General features: G+C 34.3%; 1 protein-coding gene across 1 annotated transcript in view; it reads left to right on the top strand.

The window, feature by feature from the left end:
* Nucleotides 1-16,057, top strand: part of LOC112778828 (uncharacterized) — a 37,854-nt gene extending 21,797 nt beyond the window's left edge. Inside the window, exon 2 of the mRNA XM_025823109.1 lies at nt 15,957-16,057. Within this exon, the coding sequence (XP_025678894.1) occupies nt 15,957-16,057 (101 nt within the window). The remainder of the gene's footprint in view (nt 1-15,956) is intronic.
* Nucleotides 16,058-22,388: the final 6,331 nt, after the last annotated feature.

A 22,388-nucleotide genomic window follows, 5' to 3' on the forward strand; every position in this document is an offset into this window, starting at 1 on the left:
TTAATTTTAAAATCATATCTTTTAGTTTCTTGTTAGTCAAGTAATCAACTTTAATTTCAAAATCAAATCTTTTTAATTTCCCTTTCAAATCTTTTTCAAATTAAATTTCAATCATATCTTTTTCAAAATCAATTTCAAAATCTTTTCTAACTTCTACTTTTCAAATTTGATTTTCAAATCTTTTTCAATTAACTACTTGACTTTTTGGTTTGATTTTAAAAGTTTTATGTTTCAATCATACCTTTTTCAAAACCACCTAACTAATTTTCCCTTCTAATTTTCGAAAACTCTTCCACTTTTTCAAAATTCTTTTTAATTAACTATTTGTTTAAATTCTAATTTAATTTAATTTATTTTTTTTTTAATTTTAATTATAACTAATAGTCAAAATAAAAACAAAAATTTTTTATTTATTTATTTAATTTCGAATTTTTCCCTCTCATCTCTTCTATTTATTTAATTATCTACTAACACCTCTTCCATTCAAAATTCGAACCCATTCTTTCCTCTGTGTTTGAATTCTTATCTTTCCTTCTTCTATTCTTCTCTTCTCCTACTCACATAAAGGAATCTCTATACTGTGACATAGAGGATTTCATATTTTCTTTTCTGTTCTCTTCTTTTTCATATGAGCAGGACAAGGATAAGAATATTCTTGTTGAAGCTGACCTTGAACCTGAAAGGACTTTGAAGAGGAAACTAAGAGAAGCTAAAGCACAACCCTCTGGAGAGACCTGACAGAAATTTTCGAAAAAGAAGGAGACATGGCCGAACTAATAATAATGGTGGAGATGCAAGGAAGATGCTTGGTGACTTTATTACACCCTCTTCTAACTTCTATGGAAGAAGCATCTCACTTCCTGCAATTGGAGCAAACAACTTTGAGCTTAAACCTCAATTAGTTTCTCTAATGCAACAGAACTGCAAGTTTCATGGACTTCCAATGGAAGATCCTCATCATTTTTTAGCTGAATTCTTGCAAATTTGTGACACTGTCAAGACCAATGAGTTGATCACGAGGTCTACAGGCTTATGCTTTTCCCTTTTGCTGTAAGAGACAGAGCTAGAACATGGTTGGATTCACAACCTAAGGATAGTCTGAACTCTTGGGATAAGCTGGTCAGTGCTTTCCTGGCCAAATTCTTTCCACCTCAAAAGATGAGCAAGCTTAGAGTGGAAATTCAAACCTTCAGACAGAAGGAAAGAGAATCCCTCTATAAAGCTTGGAAAAGATACAAGCAACTGATCAAAAGGTGTCCTACTGACATGCTTCCAGAATGGAGCATCATAAGTATATTCTATGATGGTCTGTCTGAGTTGTCAAAAATGTCATTGGACCATTCTGCAGGAGGATCTCTTCACGTGAAAACCCCTGCAGAAGCTCAGGAACTCATTGAAATGGTTGCAAATAACCAGTTCATGTACACCTCTGAGAGGAATCCTGTGAACAATGGAACGCCTCAGAAGAAGGGAGTTCTTGAAATTGATACTCTGAATGCCATATTGGCTCAGAACAAAGTATTGACTCAGCAAGTCAATATAATTTCTCAGAGTCTGAATGGATTGCAAGCTACATCCAACAGTACTAAAGAGGCATCTTCTGAAGAAGAAGCTTATGATCCTGAGAACCCTGCAATGGCAGAGGTGAATTACATGGGAGAACCCTATGGAAACACCTATAATTCTTCAAGGAGAAATCATCCAAATCTCTAATGGAAAGACCAACAGAAGCCTCAACAAGGCTTCAATAATAATGGTGGAAGAAATAGGTTTAGCAATAGCAAACCTTTTCCATCATCTTTTCAGCAACAGACAAAAAATTTGAACAGAGCCATTCTGGCCTGGCAACCATAGTCTCTGATCTATCCAAGACCACACTAAGTTTCATGAATGAAACATGGTCCTCCATTAGAAATTTGGAGACACAGGTGGGTCAGCTGAGTAAGAAGATTACTGAAACTCCTCCCAGTACTCTCCCAAGCAATACAGAAGAAAATCCCAAGAGAGAGTGCAAGGCCATAACCTTACTTGGTGTGGCCGAATGCCTAGAGGAGGAGGAGGATGTGAATCCCAGTGAGGAAGACCTCTTGGGACATCCTCTGGACAGAAAGGAGTTCCCTTTTGAGGAACCAAAGGAATCTGAGGCTCATACAGAGACCCTAGAGATTCCATTGGACGTCTTTCTGCCATTCATGAGCTCTGATGAATACTCTTCCTCTGAAGAGGATGAAGACACCATTGCAGAGCAAGTTGCTAAGTATCTAGGAGCAATCATTAAGTTGAATGCCAGTTTATTTGGTAATGAGACTTGGGAAGATGAACCCCCTTGCTCACCAATGAACTGAGTGCACTAATGGGGCAAACATTGCCTCAGAAGAAACCGGATCCCGGAAAGTTCTTCATACCTTGTACCATAGGCACCATGACCTTTGAGAAAGCTCTGTGTGACCTTGGGTCAGGGATAAACCTCATGCCACTCTCTGTAATGGAGAAATTGAGAATCTTTGAGGTACAAGCTGCAAGAATCTCATTAGAGATGGCAGACAAATCAATGAAACAGGCTTATGGACTAGTAGAGGACGTGTTAGTAAAGGTTGAAGGCCTTTACATCCCTGCTGATTTCATAATCCTAGACACTGGAAAGGATGAGGATGAATCCATCATCCTTGGCAGACCCTTCCTAGCCATAGCAAAAGCTGTGATTGATGTTGACAGAGGAGAGTTGGTCCTTCAGTTGAATGAGGGCTACCTTATATTTAAGACTCAAAGTTCTCCTTCTGTAACCATAGAGAGGAAGCATGAAAAGCTTCTCTCAATACAGAGTCAAACAAAACCCCCACATTCAAACTCTAAGTTTGGTGTTAAGAGGCCCCAACATTGCTCTGATTTTCTGTGAGACTCCATGAGAGCTCACTGTCAAGCTATTGACATTAAAGAAGCACTTGTTGGGAGGCAACCCAATATTATTTAATTTTATATATTTATTTTTCATTGCTATTTTATGTTTTCTTTAGGTTGATGATCATGTGAAGTCACAAAAACTACTGAAAAATCAAAAACAGAATGAAAAACAGCATTAAAAATAGCTCACCCTGGAGGAAGAGCTTACTGGCGTTTAACGCCAGAAAGAAGCATCAAGCTGGCGTTAAACGCCAGAAACAAGCACCAGACTAGCGTTTAACGCCAGAACAGAGCATGGAATTGGCGTTTAACGCCAAGAATGGGAGAAAAGCTGGTGTTAAATGCCAGAAACAAGCAGCAAGCTGGCGTTTAACGCCAGACATGCATTCTAAGGGCATTTTGCACGCCTACTTGGAGCAGGGATGCTAAGTCCTTGACCCCTTAGGATCTGTGGACCCCACAGGATCCCCACCTACCACACCTCTTCTTCTCTCCTCTTCACACCTTCTCATAACACTCTTCCCCAAATATCCTTCACCAATCACCTTATTACCTCTTCCCCATAAACCCCACCTACCTCCAAATTCAAATTCCTTTCCCTCCCAAACCCAACCCTAATGGCCGAAACCTAACCTTCCCCCCACCCCTATATAAACCCCTTAACACTACTCCATTTTCACACATCACAACCACTGCTTCTCCCCCTTGGCCGAATACACTCTCTCACTCCATCTACTCCATTTTCTTCTTATTCTACTACTTTCTTTCTTCTTTTGCTCGAGGACGAGCAAACCTTTTAAGTTTGGTGTGGTAAAAGCATTGCTTTTTGTTTTTTCATAACCATTAATGGCACCTAAGGCCAGAGAAACCTCAAGAAAGAGGAAAGGAAAGGCAATTGCTTCCACGTCTGAGTCATGGGAGATGGAGAGATTCATCTCAAAGGTCCATCAAGACCACTTCTATGAAGTTGTGGCCAAGAAAAAGGTGATCCCTGAGGTCCCTTTTAAGCTCAAAAAGAGCGAGTATCCGGAGATCCGACAAGAGATTAGAAGAAGAGGATGGAAAGTTCTCTCTAATTCTATCAACAAGTCGGAATCTTAATGGTTCAAGAGTTCTATGCAAATGCATGGATCACTAGAAACCATGATCAAAGTATGAACCCAAACCCAAAGAACTGGCTTACAAAGGTTCGGGGGAAATACTTAGATTTCAGTCCGAAAAATGTAAGGTTGGCGTTCAACTTGCCAATGATGCAAGAAAATGCACGCCCCTACACTAGAAGGGTCAACTTTGATCAAAGGTTGGACCAAGTCCTCATGGACATATGTGTGGAAGGAGCTCAATGGAAAGTTGACTCAAGAGGCAAGTCGGTTCAATTGAGAAGACCGGACCTTAAGCTTGTAGCTAGAGGATGGTTGGAGTTCATCCAACGCTCTATCATTCCTACTAGCAACCGGTCTGAAGTTACTGTAGACCGGCCATCATGATCCATAGTATCATGATTGGGGAGGAAGTGGAAGTTCATGAGATTATACCTCAAGAACTCTACAAGGTGGCTAACAAGTCCTCCACTTTGGCAAGGTTAGCCTTTCCTCACCTCATTTGCCACCTCTGCAATTCGGCTGGAATTGACATAGAGGGAGATATCCTCATTGATGAGGACAAGCCCATCACTAAGAAAAGGATGGAGCAAATAAGAGAGCCCACTCATGGACCTCAACAAGAGCATGAGGAAATTCCTCATCATGAAATCCCTGAGATGCCTCAAGGGATGCACTTTCTTCCACAAAACTATTGGGAGCAAATCAATACCTCCCTAGGAGAATTAAGTTCCAACATGGGATAACTAAGGATGGAACACCAAGAGCACTCCATCTTTTTCCATGAGATTAGAGAAGATCAAAGAGCTTTGAGGGAGGAACAACAAAGACAAGGAAGAGACATAGAGGAGCTCAAGAGCACCATTGGTTCTTTAAGAAGAGGAAGACGCCACCCTCACTAAGGTGGACCCGTTCCTTAATCTCCTTGTTCTTATTTTCCTGTTTTTCGGTTCTTGAGCCTTATGTTTTATTTATGTTTGTGTCTTTACTATATGATCATTAGTGTTTAAGTGTCTATGTCTTAAAGCTATGAATGTCCTATGAATCCATCACCTCTCTTAAATGAAAAATGCTTTTAATCACAAAAGAACAAGAAGTACATGATTTCGAAGTCATCCTTGAAACTAGTTTAATTATTTTGATATGGTGACAATACTTTTTGTTTTCTGAATGAATGCTTGAACAGTATATATGTCTTTTGAATTTGTTGTTTATGAATGTTAAAATTATTGGCTCTTGAAAGAATGATGAAAAAGGAGAAATGTTATTTGATGATCTGAAAAATCATAAAAATGATTCTTGAAGCAAGAAAAAGCAGTGAATAGAGAAAAGCTTGCGAAAAAAAAGCAAGCAGAAAAAGCCAATAGCCCTTAAAACCAAAAGGCAAGGGTAAAAGGGATCCAATGCTTTGAGCATCGGTGGATAGGAGGGCCCAAAGGAATAAAATCCTGGCTTAAGCAGCTAAACTAAGCTGTCTCTAACCATGTGCTTGTGGCGTGAAGGTGTCAAGTTAAAAGCTTGAGACTGAGTGGTTAATGTCGTGATCCAAAGCAAAAAAAGAGTGTGCTTAAGAACCCTGGACACCTCTAATTGGGGACTCTAGCAAAGCCGAGTCACAATCTGAAAAGGTTCACCCAGTTATGTGTCTGTGGCATTTATGTATCTGGTGGTAATATTGGAAAACAAAGTGCTTAGGGCCACGGCCAAGACTCATAAAGTAGCTGTGTTCAAGAATCAACATACTGAACTAGGAGAATCAATAACACTATCTGAATTCTGAGTTCCTATAGATGCCAATCATTCTGAACTTCAAGGGATAAAGTGAGATGCCAAAACTGTTCAGAGGCAAAAAGCTACTATTCCCGCTCATCTAATTGGAGCTAAGTTTCATTGATATTTTGGAATTTATAGTATCTTCTCTTCTTTTTATCCTATTTGATTTTCAGTTGCTTGGGGACAAGCAACAATTTAAGTTTGGTGTTGTGATGAGCGGATAATTTATACGCTTTTTGGCATTATTTTTACATGGTTTTCAGTATGATTTAGTTAGTTTTTAATATATTTTTATTAGTTTTTAAATAAAATTCACATTTCTGGACTTTACTATTAGTTTTTGTATTTTTCTATGATTTCAGGTAATTTCTGGCTGAAATTGAGGAACTTGAGCAAAAATCTGATTCAGAGGCTGAAGAAGGACTGCAAATGCTGTTGGATTCTGACCTCCTTGCACTCAAAGTGAATTTTCTGAAGCTACAATAGTTCAAATGGCGCGCTCTTAACTGCGTTTGAAAGTAGACATCCAGGGCTTTCCAGCAATATATAATAGTCCATACTTTGCCCGAGTTTAGATAACGCAAACTGGCATTTAATGCTAGCTTTCTGCCCTATTCTGGCGTTAAACGCCAGAAACAAGTTGCAAAGCAGAGTTAAACGCCAGAAACAAGTTACAAACTGGCGTTTAAGTCCAAGGAAGACCTCTACATATGAAAGCTTCAATGCTCAGCCCAAGCACACACCAAGTGGGCCCGGAAGTGGATTTCTGCATCATTTACTTATCTCTGTAAACCCTAGTAACTAGTTTAGTATAAATAGGACTTTTTACTATAGTATTTACATCTTTTGGATATTTTATGTTCAGAGATCACATTTGGGGAGGCTGGCCATTCGGCCATGCCTAGACCTTGTTCTTATGTATTTTCAACGGTAGAGTTTCTACACACCATAGATTAAGGTGTGGAGCTCTGTTGCTCCTCATGAATTAATGCAAAGTACTATTATTTTTCTATTCAACTCAAGCCTATTTCTTCTCTAAGATATTCATTCACACACAAGAACATGATGAATGTGATGATTATGTGACGCTCATCACCATTCTCACTTATGAACGTGTGCCTGACAAACACTTCCGTTCTACATGAAAGCAAGCTTGAATGCATATCTCTTAGCCTCCTGATTTACGATCAGAGTCTTCGTGGTATAAGCTAGAATTATTGGCCATTCTTGAGATCCGGAAAGTCTAAACCTTGTCTGTGGTATTCCGAGTAGGATCTGGGAAGAGATGGCTGTGACGAGCTTCAAACTCGCGAGTGCTGGGCGTAGTGACAGACGCAAAAGGATCACTGGATCCTATTCCAGCATGATCGAGAACCGACAGATGATTAGCCATGCGGTGACAGCGCATTTGGACTATTTTCACTGAGAAGACGGGATGTAGCCATTGACAACGTTGATGCCCAACATACAGCTTGCCATGGAAAGGAGTATGAATGATTGAATGGAAGCAGTAGGAAAGCAGAGATTCAGAAGGAGCAAAGCATCTCTATACGCTTATCTGAAATTATCACCAATGAATTACATAAGTATCTCTATCCTATTTTATATTTTATTTATATTTTAATTATCAAATTTTCATAACCATTTGAATCCGCCTGACTGAGATTTGCAAGATGACCATAGCTTGCTTCAAGCTGACAATCTCCGTGGGATCGACCCTTACTCACGTAAGGTTTATTACTTGGACGACCCAGTGCACTTGCTGGTTAGTTGTGCGAAGTTGTGAAAAAGAACTAAGATTATGAACGTGCGTATTAAGTTTTTGGCGCCGTTACCAAGGAATGAACAATCACGATTTCGTGCACCACTGAAAACATCCGGTTCTCACCCATGCGGATTTTGTGATTTTCAGATGCAGGACGTGAGGCTCCTCACTGAGGCATATTGGAGACTTCTATTTTAGCAAAGATCCTTAGCTCTCGGGACTTTATTTTGGTTTTATGTACTTTCTTAGATACTTATTTTCTTAGATACTTATTTTGGTTTTATTTTGGTTTTATGTACTTTCTTATATATATATATATATATATATATATATATATATATATATATATATATATATATATATATATATATATATATATATATATATATATATATATATATATATATATATATATATATATATATATATATATATATATACTGTATTAACTCCTCTTAGAAGTTATTTTGGAGAAACAGGTTCTGTAACTTGTCTTTTGGGTTCTTTTGGATTCTCCTACTTCATATATGTATGTATACCTCTATGCTCGGACCGGTTATCTTCGCAAACCGAGCCTTGAGTCTTGATATCTGTATTTTGGCACTCTCTTGTATATCCTCTTGCGTTAGCTTATTCTTTATCTGTTACGTTTACGTTATCGATCGGAGTGTTGCGCTTTTTGATTTAACGGTTTTAATTTACTCCTTTTTCTTCAAAGGCTCCTAGTTATTAACATTTTTCACACTATATGTATACTAAATTTCATTTTTAGAAGTCGTAAATCTCGCCACCTCTGTTTTATGACTTAAGCATAAGACTCTGTGTGGTAGGGTGTTACAGTAATTATAATTAGTACATCAAATTTCTGCATGATTCGTAATCTCTAACCAAAGGAATGGGTGTTGTGATAGATATCTATTCATTGCTTTATGTGAATAAAATTGGTTGAACTAGAGTATACCAGTGTATATGTCATCCTTCTGACTCTCCTTTTTTTTCTTCTTCTAACATTTGGGTTTTCTAATTACAAACACAATTTTCGTTTCTCAGCTGCATACAGCTCGCCATCTTCTTCAGGCTAAGTGCACTGATTACCACTATTTAATAGGTAATGTTTATTTTCTTCCATCTTAATTGGTATGAAAATCTTTTAAAATTTATAACAATTCAAAAAATGTCTCATAGTACTAATTCTCAAAATTTGATGTTATTTACCATATTTTTTCTTAATAGATTTTATTGGGATCTTTTGTGGATTGAAAAAGGAAAGGGATGTTGAGTCTAAAGGAAAGATATTAAAAGTTATGATTCTTGAAGTTGTTGCTGACGACTATTGATTATCTTTTTGTTTCTGATCTTTTATTGAAATTACAATATTTGGTGCTTTTCATGTTGTGTTATTGATGTTGATTTATTTTATTATTGTGGTACTTTTTTTTAAATCATTTACTCAAGAAAAAAATCTTCTGCAATCTTCTTAGTGATTGTTGTGTTTTTAGAGACATCAATATAGTTTAAAGAAGTATCAAAGACCACCTATTGTTCTTCTTCAATCTTTCAAAATTAAAGTCAATAGAGACGAAGAGTTATTCATGTTATTTAAAAGCCTCAATTCAATTTGTCTACATATTTTAGTTCAGATATATATGGATTAATTTCTTTTTTATCTCTGTTGTTATTTGTAGATAAAGCTAGTCTCTAAAATGTGATCAACATTTTTAAAGTTTCAAGTAACCCTGATATGAAGGAAATTGTCGATTTTCTGAATCAATTAGTTGGATGCAATTCTAATAAATTTTTACCTTTGTGAACTAATAATTCTCGCTTTCTCTCTCCCTCTCCTCTCTCTTTTTTCCCATTTTCTCTCTTTTTCTCACTCTCTTTTTGAACTTTTTTTTTTTTATCTTATTGATGTTTTTTGTACTTCTATACTTTTTTAATTAGATACACTATTACAAAATACCATTTCACCAGATTCAGAAGCAATGAGATTGGGCATTTAATGTCTGTAATTGATGATGAAACTTTTGATTGAAAGCTAATAAGAACTATTGCCAATCTTAAAGCAAACAATGAGGTTTGCACTATTAGTACTTTAATATCTTTTAATGTTATGTAAAAGATACTAATATTATTTGATATTTGATATTATAAAAATTTCTTACTGCTTCAATTATTTTCGTGTTGGAAAGAAAAAAATAAAATGAACAATTCTTTATGGTTGGAAAAATTAAAGAAATTGTTGATGATTCAGGGTGGTGGTTCTTTTCTTATGTTTGTGGTCATCTAATTGTAGATGATAATGTATTTTATTGTTAGTTGTGTAAAAGAGATGTTATGCACATTATTATCAAGTAAATCCAATCTATAATTTAAAAATTTTGTTTCTTCTATTCTGATTTAATAATATAAATTAGGAGGATATTATTCATTATTAAGACTAGGGATGAAAACAGGCCAGGTCAGGTCAGGTCAGACTTTACTTTTAACAGGCCAAGTCTGTAATAGGGTCTAAGCTTGGCCTGTAGCCTGGTATAGACTTTTTAATGAGTACTGACTCTGGTTTGTTGTCGAATCTGGCCTAACCTAAAGCCTATCAATAGGCCTTTTTTAATAAATAATTAAATTATAAAATATAATTTAATAAATAAAAATAAAAATATATAATTAAAGAGACAAATAGTTTAATAAAAAAATATATTTTAATATTATAAAAGACTCGAGTTTAAACCTTTCTTATTACATTTTTATTAGTATAATAAAACTCTACATGTATCTTTGCAGGCCTAGACCTGACTTTTTAAAGAACTTGGACTTTTTAAATAGCTTAAGTCTGGACCTATTTCTATCAAGTCAGGCCAGGTTAAACATAGGTCAGACTGTAGGCTGCCTGACTTTTTTTCCACCCCTAATTAAAACTATGAGAAATAAATGAATTTCATATTTATCTTGTTTATTATAGGTACAGGATTAAAATATTTGTTAAAAACGGGACTTGTGGAATATTTGTTTTATTAGCCAGTGCAGCTACTAAATTATTAGAGAGAACTTGTTCTGATATCTTTTTGTTATTAGAAGAAGAAATTGAGGTTAGGCTTATCTATTTAAAAATTTTTTCCGTATACTTTGTAAGTAACTATTTTTATACCCTCTTATTTCATTAACTAATTACTAATTAGTTTTTAATATATATATATATAACAGAAAATTGAGCAGCCATACTGTCCTCAATCTTTTCATCAGTTGATTGAGAAAAAAAAATTAGTTTTTAAAGTTCAAACGAAGAGGATTAACAGTTAATATTTTTAAAGTTATCAATATCATAAGTGATACACTTTTTTTCAAAAATATTCTGACTGATAAATCTATCAAGGTGAGTACGGTTTGCTTATGTTTATGTTGGATATGAAGCAAAATATAAATTTTAAATATGCTTTATTGATTCTTATTTCGTAATTCTTTACATATTATTTTAAATGATATCCTTTAATATTAACATGATTTTGCTTCATACTTTAAAAAGTTGATTACATTTTGTGATTCTTATTTTTTTTGTAAATTTTTAAGGATGTTAGTGCTGATTCAACGTTTAGCCCAATATTAAAGACTTCTTTCAATATGAAGAACTTGAAAACCATGACAACCAAATGATATCTGATGCTCCAATACAAGTACATACCATTAAAGAGATATTTGTTGATATTCTGTGTGCTAAAATATATGCTTCGCCATAAAAAAATGTAAGGATTGAAAATTACCATCTCATTTTTGTTTCAACATGTGTTATATCATAAAACATATATGGTAATATATGATGAGTTTCCTTTTATCTATCGGATCAAATTTATTTTTTGATTGGTGAAATTACTGTTGTGTTGAAACATAAAAAAGATGGTACTTATGCTGTCTGTGTGATGCACCAATTTCTCATGTAGGAAATGTATTTTATTGTAATTTTTGTAGAGTTAAATGTAATAATACTATACGAAGGTATATTTTATTTTCACGAAATTGTTACTATTAATTTTTTTTGTTTATATTTTCTGGACATATTACTCATTCTATATTTTTCTGTTATTTATGTTTAGAGGTATCGCACCAAAATTATTGTTTCACCTTCAAATAGAAGCAATGTCTTAATACTTGAGGATGATGAGATCATAGATGATGCAAATACTTAAAATGAGTTGTTTAGAGTTTTTAGAAGATCAAACAAATATCTCACGGTAATGAATTTGATTTTAGTTTTAGTTTTTTACTATTCTTTCTTGTTTAGTGTTTATTATTTAGATATCTGAATTTTACTAATGGAAGTTACTTTTTATTTTTTTGTTAGTCAACTGATGATTACACTGTTTTAAATAGTATTATTTCTCAAATGATGAACAAAAAAACTGTTTTTATAATGAATCCTACTAGACCTATTAGATATAAATTAAATATATCTCTTCATATTGTTCGTGCAATCTGTGATAATATTGATATAGTCAACCTCTACTCATAATAATCAATAATAGGTGATAATATTATTATGTAAATATGATGTTAAGTTACTCCTTTTTGTTTTTAATAAAGTCAATTTCAATCAAATAGGTTGTTTATAATTTTATATATGAATGTGTTACTAATCTTATTCTCTTGTTGAATTTAGAAATTTAATTTGGATCCTTCTGTTCCTCATTTTTCTTTCGAATTTAAAAATCTAATTCAGTTTTAGTCCCATGGTACCAATCAAGCTTTCTCAAGTTCAAGCACTCCAGTGGGTCAAGTTTCACCGATTTTTGTTTTCAACTGGAATTGTTGGATAATTTTTTACTAAATGAACTTTTAATTGTTATTGGTTAACAAATTATATATATTAAATTTTTATTTCAAATATTTATATATATTTATTTACTATTTCTTTTAGTAGTTTACAAAATTTGATCTTATATAATTGTTTCTGTAATCATGTATTTGTGGACTTTGCCTTTTTTTTTTTTTTTTTTTGTTTAGGCTATTAACCATAATTTTCATGCAAGAATCACATTCTCATAAAGTTTCAATTTATTTGAGAATGATCGGTCTCTCACTATTAGGGAACAACTTTGAATGCTTTCCGATAATGTGTGGCTATTCATTCCAATAGGATAAAGTATATCTTTTGTCCCACAAAAATTTCAAAAATATCCCTAAGTTTTATTTTGTTTTAATTTTGTCCTAAAAATTTTCGATTTATATCAAATATATCTTTGACGGCTAATTTTTCAAAAAATTTAAGACCAATTCAACAATAATTTCATAAGAACAACCATCAATATAAGCAAATCAAGTATAATTTTTATGTATTATTGTTAGATTGGTCTTAAATTTTTTGAAAATTTACCCGTCGAGGATATATTTGATGCAAATCGAAAATTTTATTTTGGGACAAAATTAAAACAAAATAAAACTTAGAGGTATTTTTGAAATTTTTACCAAACTTTAAGGATAAAAAGTATACTTTATCCCGTTCCAATATATACACATCTGCATATGTCTAATTATAAGAACTTCGGTTAGTTATATTAAGTACTTGAAAAATTGTAAAGGTATTTTGTGAACGAATCTATTTTTATATGTAATGCCAAACGATTTGGGTATTATAATGTTTTAAAAAAAATATTTTTTTATTTTGTATATTTAAATGTATATATGTATGTATTTATTTTTGTATATATTTTAAGAAATATGATTATAATATAATTTTTTTAAAATTATAATAATTAAAATTATATCTTTTTTAATATATGAAAATATTAAATAAAATAATATAAATTTTTTTTGTGTCCAAAGAATTGTGTAATAATTAAAAAATAAATATAATTTTAATGAAAACAATTATTGCAATCTTACTATTAACATTAATGAAAATAATTATTACAGTATTACTAACAAAGTAAAACATATTTTAAGATAATTTAAAACCCAAAAAATTTTAAATCAAAAGATTTTTATAAAAACAAAATCTCCATCATATAAATTATACAAATTCTGTGAATTAATGACTTTGTATATATTTTTTAAACTTACAATATAATGAAATTTAGTCAATATTTTAAATAGTAAAAATAAAAATAGTTTGAAAATTTTATATCTTTTTCAGCATGTTACAATCATCCATTCTTTTCATCTCTTTTTTATTTGAAGAAAGATATTTAGTCATAAATAAATAAATGTTTTATATTCTTTTTTCCAAATATAAATGTTAGACAAAAGAAATTTATATAAAAATTGAAACTATAAAAAAAGTTTTCTTTCTAAATCTAGGGTATAATTAAACATGAGAAACAGAATAAAAAATTTGTATATACTGATAACTAATTTTGTTTCAAGGGTAAAGTACTAAATTGGTCCCCTATGTTTGGGTATAATTCTGTTTTGATTCTTAAAGTTTAAAGTGTCCTATTTTAATCCAAAAATATTTCATTTAGTATCAATTTAGTCCCATAGTGAGGTCAAAGTTAAATAATTAACGAAATGTCCTACATAACAACAATACAAGAACAAAATCGATAATCTGGAGAACATGTACAAGCTTTAGAGGCACAAAATTAATCGTTGATGCATCAATATATTTATTTATTATTTTTCTTATAATATAAATAAAATATTTTCTATAGAACTAAAGAGAATGATAAATAAATGTATTGATGCATCAGCGGTTGATTTTGTGCCTCTGGAGCTTGTACTTATTCTCCAAATTATCGATTTTGTTCTTGTACTATTGTTATGTAGGACATTCCGTTAATTATTTAAGTTTGACTTCATTGTTGAACTAAATTGATGCTAAATGAAATTTTTTTAGATTCAAATAGGACACTTTAAACCTTAAGAACTAAAATAAAATTACGTACCAATTTAGTACTTTACTCTTTGTTTCAATGACAATAACAAATTAAATTATTTTGGACAACTTCCCATCATTCCGTGCATTTGCACGGGTCCACAGCTAGTACCAACAATAACACACAAAATAAGGAGGAGTATGGTAGAATAAGGAGTCTTGAAACTACATACTAAGAAAGAGTCTCAAAATAATGGATTAAGGAGGAGTTTTCAAATAATAGTGAGTGGAAGTCTCCAAGAAACATGAATAACTAAGTGAAGTGGTGAGTGTGAATTGAAGAAAATGAAATTTGAAGTGAGAAAGAAAGGGAAACGTAATAGAGAAGAAATATTAAGTATACACATTTTTTGTGTTGGATAAAGTTAGAAATGACAATACAACTCTATGGATACTCTTATCCTGTCCTCATCCCTATTAAGGAGAATATCCTTATCTCCATTTTCGACGTTTTCCATTTATTTATTCCCCTGCCATGGGACAGCTAAAGTGGATATTCGTAGATATTAATAAAAAAATTAAAAAAAATTCTAAGAAAAGAATAATACATTATAATAAATAAAACACAATTAATCCAATATAATTTAACTAAGCATAACATAAAAATTTATCTCCATTATTTATGACCTGTCATTCCAAATTTCCAATAAAAATATGGTTTTTAATTTACTCTTAAGTTTATAAATATGAAAATTAATGACTATAGTAATTTTAATGTTAACAGAATTTATTATTAGCTGGTTTGTATGGATTAGTTCCTCTCTTGTTTTCATTCTAGTTTACTTCTTTGTAAGGGTTCATCTGAATCTTTGTTTTTGTCTTTATAGGTGATCTAAAAATTACTTAAACTCTTAGGCTGCGTTTGATTTTGAAAACAAGATAAGATAAGATACTAAGAATAAAATATAAAAAATAAACATATAAAAATTAGCGTTTTTACATTTTGTTTGATGATAAATTAGAATAAATTATATAAAAATTTAATTTATTTTTATTTTTTTCCATTCAAAAATTTTGGAAAGAAAAATATAATAATAACATATATAATTATAAAAAAATAATAAAAATAATAAAAAAATAAAAAATAAGTTAGATCTCTTATTAATATTTTTGTGTTTTATCTATTAAAATAGACACAATGTCTAATATCTATTTATGTCTTATTTACCAAATATAATTTTGTGTCTCAATGTCTCATATCTATTAACAAACACAATTTTTATATACATATATTTTTTATGGAAATTTTTATCATTTCTATTGAGAATGGGTTAGCAACATGATAGAATAGTTAGTTAAAAGTTATTGAAAATAATTGTTTTGTAATCTCCCGTTGTATTAAAATTTTAGCTATCGAATTAATTGTTAAATCTTTTATTATTTGGATAAATCAATTCATGCTCTAGAGAGTAGAGACTAATGCTAATATAATGGTTGGAGCACGGGAGAAGATTAACGTGTCCAATATACATGGAAGATACCAAGGTCTTTTAGTTAGATTATAGCGGAAAGAATTCGTAGTTTGACTGTCATAGGAGATATTTATCTGAAGGTCATCTTCATAGGCGTAATAAAGTTGGTTTTAAGAAGAATGTTGAGGAGGATGAAGAACCTCCTATTAGGCTTAGTGGCGAACACAATATCTTAAAATAGTTGACACAAGAGGACAAGTACCATTGAGCGGATATGAGGTAGAACACAATTGGACCAAAATGAGTATATTTTGGGATCTCCTATATTGGAAAGATCATTTGATTCGTCATTGTTTGGATCTAATGCATATTGAGAAGAATATTTTTGATAACATAATGAATACTATTATGGATACTGAAAGAACAAAAGACAATGAAAAGGCAAGGTTAGACATGGTTGTGCTTTGTAGGCGACCGGATTTGAATTTGGTGCAGGTACGCGAAGGTCATTTGGCAAAGCCTAAGGGAAACTATGTCTTGACACTCCAACAACAACAAAATATTTGTAAATGGGTACAAGAGTTGAAAATGCCAGATGGATATGTTTCAATTTTACAAAGGTATGTCGATGTCAGAGGAGGAAAATTGTTTGGGATGAAAACTCATGATTGCCATGTATTTATAGAGTGTTTACTTCCGTTAGCCTTCAAAGAGTTGGCGGACCACGTGTGGAAACCGTTGACTGAAATAAGTCAATATTTTAAGGACCTTTGTCCATCTACTCTTTGGGTTAGTGATCTTGTACAAATAAAAGCTAATATTCCTGTTATTTTGTGCAAGTTAGAAAGAATTTTTCCTCCTGTTTTTTTCGACGTAATGGAGCATCTACCAATTCACTTGGCATATGAGGCACGTGTTTGTGGACCAGCTCAGTATAGGTGGATGTATCTATTTGAGCATGAAATAGGCACGTACAAGAGATTAGTGAAGAATCGGGCTAGAGTAGAGGGTTCAATTTGTCAAGCATACCTGGCTAGAGAGACATCAAGTTATTGTTCTTATTGCTTTGAGCCATGGTGCACGAAATTGTGATGTCAATGTTCACATTACTCTCTTACAACTTCGCACAACTAACCAGCAAGTGCACTGGGTCGTCCAAGTAATACCTTACGTGAGTAAGGGTCGATCCCACGGAGATTGTTGGCTTGAAGCAAGCTATGGTTATCTCGTAACTCTTAGTCAGGATATAATATCAATAATAATTATTAGTTTGAATTGTAAAAAGTAAAAAGGGCAGAACACAAATTATACTTGTATGCAGTAATGGAGAATATGTTGGAGTTTTGGAGATGCTTTGTCTTCTGAAATTCTGCTTTCCTCTGTCTTCTTGTTCACGCACGCACGTCCTCCTATGGCAAGCTGTATGTTGGTGGATCACCGTTGTCAATGGCTACCATCCTTCCTTTCAGTGAAAAGGGTCCAGGTGCGCTGTCACCGCACGGCTAATCATCTGCAGGTTCTCAATCGTACCGGAATAGGATTTACTATCCTTTTGCGTCTGTCACTACGCCCAGCACTCACGAGTTTGAAGTTCGTCACAGCCATCCAATCCCAGAATCCTACTCGGAATACCACAGACAAGGTTTAGACTTTCCGGATTCTCATGAATGCCGCCATCAATCTAGCTTATACCACGGAGATTCTGATTAAGGAATCTAAGAGATACTCATTCAATCTGATGTAGAACGGAGGTGATTGTCAGACACACGTTCATGGATTGAGGAAGGTGATGAGTGTCACGAATCATCACCTTCTCCATAATTAAGCGTGAATGGATATCTTAGATAGGAACGCGCATATTTGAATAGAAAACAGAAATACTTGTATTAATTCATCGAGACACAACAGAGCTCCTCACCCCCAACAATGGAGTTTAGAGACTCATGCCGTCAAAGAGTACAAAGTTCAGATCTAAAATGTCATGAGATCAAAATTAAATCTCTAAAAGTTGTTTAAATACTAAACTAGTAACCTAGGTTTACAGAAAATGAGTAAACTATGATAGATAGTGTAGAAATCCACTTCTGGGGCCCACTTGGTGTGTGCTGGGGCTGAGACTAAAGCTTCTCACGTGCCTGGGCTGTTTTGGGCGTTCAACGCCAGGCTGTAACCTGTTTCTGGCGTTGAACTCCAACTTATAACGTGTTTCTGGCGCTGGACGCCAGACTGCAACATGGAACTGGCGTTGAATGCCAGTTTACGTCGTCTATCCTTGAGCAAAGTATGGACTATTATATATTGCTGGAAAGCCTGGATGTCTACTTTCCAACGCAATTGGAAGCGCGTCAATTGGACTCCTGTAGCTCCAGAAATTCCATTCCGAGTGCAGAGAGGTCAGGATCCAACAGCATCAGCAGTCCTTTTTCAGCCTGAATAAGATTTTTGCTCAGCTCCCTCAATTTCAGCCAGAAAATATCTGAAATTACAGAAAAACACAAAAACTCATAGTAAAGTCCAGAAATATGAATTTTTCCTAGAAAATAATGAAAATAAACTAAAAACTAACTAAAACATACTAAAAACTATATGAAATTAACCCCAAAAAGCGTATAAAATATCCGCTCATCACAACACCAAACTTGAACTGTTGCTTGTCCCCAAGCAACTAGACAAATAAAATAGAATACAAATGAGTCAAGAAACAATAATATCTCAGAGTTTTTGAGTGAAGCTCAGATTCTAATTAAATGAGCGGGGCTAGTAGCTTTTTGCTTCCGAACAGTTTTGGCATCTCACTTTATCCATTGAAGCTCAGAATGATTGGCATCTATAGGAACTTAAAATTTAGATAGTGTTATTGATTCTCCTAGTTCAGTATGTTGATTCTTGAACACAGCTACTTTTATGAGTCTTGGTCGTGGCCCTAAGCACTTTGTTTTCCAGTATTACCACCGGATACATAAATGCCACAGACACATAGTTGGGTGAACCTTTTCAGATTGTGACTCAGCTTTGCTAAAGCCCCCAATTAGAGGTGTCCATGGTTCTTAAGCACACTCTTCTTTTTGCTTTGGACCTTGACTTTAACCGCTCAGTCTCAAGTTTTTACTTGACACCTTCACGCCACAAGCACATGGTTAGGGACAGCTTGGTTTAGCCGCTTAGACCAGGATTTGATTCCCTTAGACCCTCCTATCCACTGATGCTCAAAGCCTTGGATCCTTTTTATTACCCTTGCCTTTTGGTTTTAAGGGTTATTGGCTTTTTCTGCTTGCTTTTTTTTGCAAGCTTTGTATTCACTGCTTTTTCTTGCTTCAAGAATCATTTTTATGATTTTTCAGATTACCAATAACATGTCTCATGTTTATCATTCTTTCAAGAGCCAACATATTTAACATTCAAGAACATCAAATTCCAAAGACATATGCACTGTTCAAGAATTCATTCAGAAGGCAGAAAGCATTGCCACCACATGTAATTAATCAGAATTTCTTGTATTAAAACTCGAGAAATATTGCCTCCTTATCCTAAAGAAAATCTTCTATTTTATTCATGTTTAATGATGATGAGAAAAATAAATTATAGCTTAATTGGAGATAAAATCAAAATATAGATACTAATTACTACTACTTATACGTAACTTCTAAGGTAAAGCACAAATAAGAGCAATTATCACAGGGTTAAGGCTAAGATTAGAACTCAACAACCTTGGGGTTGGGAAGTGGATGTTCCTCTACTCTGTGGGGTGCTTGGTCCTTCAAGAGATAACTTCTGACGCTTCAGTTCCTTGAAGTCATGCCCTTGCTCTTCTTGTTCCCTGAGCAGTTTGCAGAGCATGCTATGTTGATTTTGCTGTTCTTCTTTTATTTGGTCCATAGCTTCTTGCAACTTAGTAACAGATGCTTCAAGATGTTTCCAGTATTCAAATTGAGGGAGTTCTGGTAGAAATTCTTGCGCCCTCCTCTTGATGGGGTCATCCTGCATTTGTTGTTTTTCCATTGTGATTTTAGTGATTGGTTGCTCCACTGAGATATACTCTGTTATTCCCATCTTTACTCCAGCATCTTTGCAGAGCATAGAGATTAGGCTTGGATAAGCCAACCTGGCATCCTTGGAGTTCTTGTTTGCGAATATGTAGAATTCAGATGGAATCAGTTGATGAACTTCTACTTCTTTTTCCAACATAATGCAATGGATCATCACTGCTCTTTTAACATTGACTTTAGAACGGTTGCTGGTGGGCAATATAGAACGCCCAATGAAGTCCAGCCATCCTCTGGCGACTGGTTTGAGATCTTCTCTCTTGAGTTGATTTGGGACACCCTTCGTGATGGTGGTCCACCTGGCTCCAGGAATACATATATCCTCTAGAATCTTATCCAGGCCCTTGTTTGTTCTCATCATTCTCCTATTGAAGGAGTCTGGGTCATCTTTCAGCTGAGGTAGCTTAAAGATCTCCCTCATTTTGTCAGGGTGGATGTGAATAATCTTTCCTCTGACCGCAGTCCTATAGTCATAGAGGGCAGTTCCAGATATTCTCTGCCTGTCTGTTTGCCACAGATTAGCGTAGAATTCCTGAACCATATTCCTTCCCACTTTCGTTTCAGGATTAGCTAGGACTTCCCAGTTCCTGTTTCGAATCTGCTCTTGGATCTCCGGATATTCATCTTCTTTCAGATCGAACTTGACTTCCGGGATCACTGATCTTAGACCCATTATTTTGTAGTAATGGTCTGAATGTTCTTTGGTTAAGAACCTCCCTTGATTCCAAAGTGGTTTTGGAACACTCTCTTTCTTGCCTCTTGGAGTGGGTTGTTTTCCTTTAGGAGCCATGATCTTAGTGGGTATGGTTTAGTGATCACGGATAAACACACCAAACATAGAGGTTTGCTTGTCCTCAAGCAAAAGAAAGAAAGGAGAGGGATAGAAGGAGAGCGAGTGTTGAATGGTGGATGAGAGGAGGGAGGCCGAATGTGTTTTTAAAAGGGAGAAAGATAAGATAGAAGATATGATTTAAAAAGAAATAAGTATGATAAGAAAAGATATAATTTAAAATTGAAGAGATATGAAAGATATTTGAAAAAGATAAATTTGGATTTTTGAAAAAGATAATATGGAGATTTAAAAAAAGATATTGATTAGTTGAAAAGATTTTAGAATGAAAAGAGATAGATTTGTTTTGAAAATTTGAAAAAGAGTTGAATTGGATTGAAAAAAGGACTTGTGCTTATGGATTAAGATACATTTGATATTTTTAAAGTAGGGTTTTTAGAAATTAGGGATTTTAGAAATCAGGGTTTTTAACATGTTTATGCAAGAAATCATGAATGGAAACATGAAAATTAAAATTAAAATGAAAAATATGAAGTAAAAATGAAATTACCTCCTCCCCACCATCCTGGCGTTTGAACGCCCAAACGCTGCATGTTTTGGGCGTTCAACGCCCAACTGCTGCTTCTCCTGGGCATTCAACGCCCAGCTGTTGCTTCTTTCTGGCGTTGAACGCCAGGAACTCCTTTGTCACTGGGCGTTTTTCTGAACGCCCAGGACGCTGTAAATCTGGCGTTAAACGCCCAGAAGATGCTTCTTTCTGGCGTTTAATGCCCAGATGGCTATCCTTACTGGCGTTCAACGCCCAGTGGATGCTTCTTTTGGGCGTTGAACGCCCAAAACAGACTTTTACTAGCATTTTCTTGCCAGTGAGCTCTTTTTCTCTGTTTTGTGTGCAGAATCCTTTTGTAACCCTGTAAACTTATACAATTGACTCTTTACCTTAGTATCAATGAACTTTATATAAACAAATAAAATCAAGAATAGGGCAAAATGCTTAGACCTTGCTGAGTTGCCTCCCATGGCTGGGTTGCCTCCCAGCAAGCGCTTCTTTATTGTCTTTAGCTGGACCTTGCTGAGTTTTTAATCTAGCCTCAGCCTTGAGCACTCTTGCTCAACATTGCCTTCAAGATAGTGCTTGATTCTCTGTCTATTAACAATGAACTTCTTATTAGAATCAATATCTTGAAGCTCCACATAACCATATGGTGATACACTTGTAATCACATATGGTCCCCACCACCGGGACTTCAGTTTCCCGGGAAATAGCCTGAGCCTAGAGTTAAAAAACAGAACCTTTTGTCCTGGTTCAAAGATTCTAGATGACAGCTTTTTGTCATGCCACCTTTTTGACTTCTCTTTATAAAGCTTGGCATTTTCGAAGGCAATGAATCTGAATTCCTCTAGCTCATTCAGCTGGAGCAATCTTTTTTCTCCAGCTAGTTTGGCATCAAAGTTTAGGAATCTGGTTGCCCAGTAGGCCTTATGTTCCAGTCCCACGGGCAGGTGACAAGCCTTACCATACACAAGTTGGTACAGAGAGGTCCCTATAGGAGTCTTGAATGCTGTTCTGTAAGCCCACAGAGCATCATCTAGGCTTCGTGCCCAATCCTTTCTACGGGTACTTACAGTCCGTTCTAGGATTCTTTTTAGTTCTCTGTTAGAAACTTCAGCTTGTCCATTTGTCTGTGGATGATATGGAGTCGCCACTTTGTGGCGAATCCCATACCGGACCATGGTAG

Source organism: Arachis hypogaea, chromosome 19 (assembly GCF_003086295.3).
Source record: "Arachis hypogaea cultivar Tifrunner chromosome 19, arahy.Tifrunner.gnm2.J5K5, whole genome shotgun sequence".
In the NCBI taxonomy this organism is placed as follows: domain Eukaryota; kingdom Viridiplantae; phylum Streptophyta; class Magnoliopsida; order Fabales; family Fabaceae; genus Arachis; species Arachis hypogaea.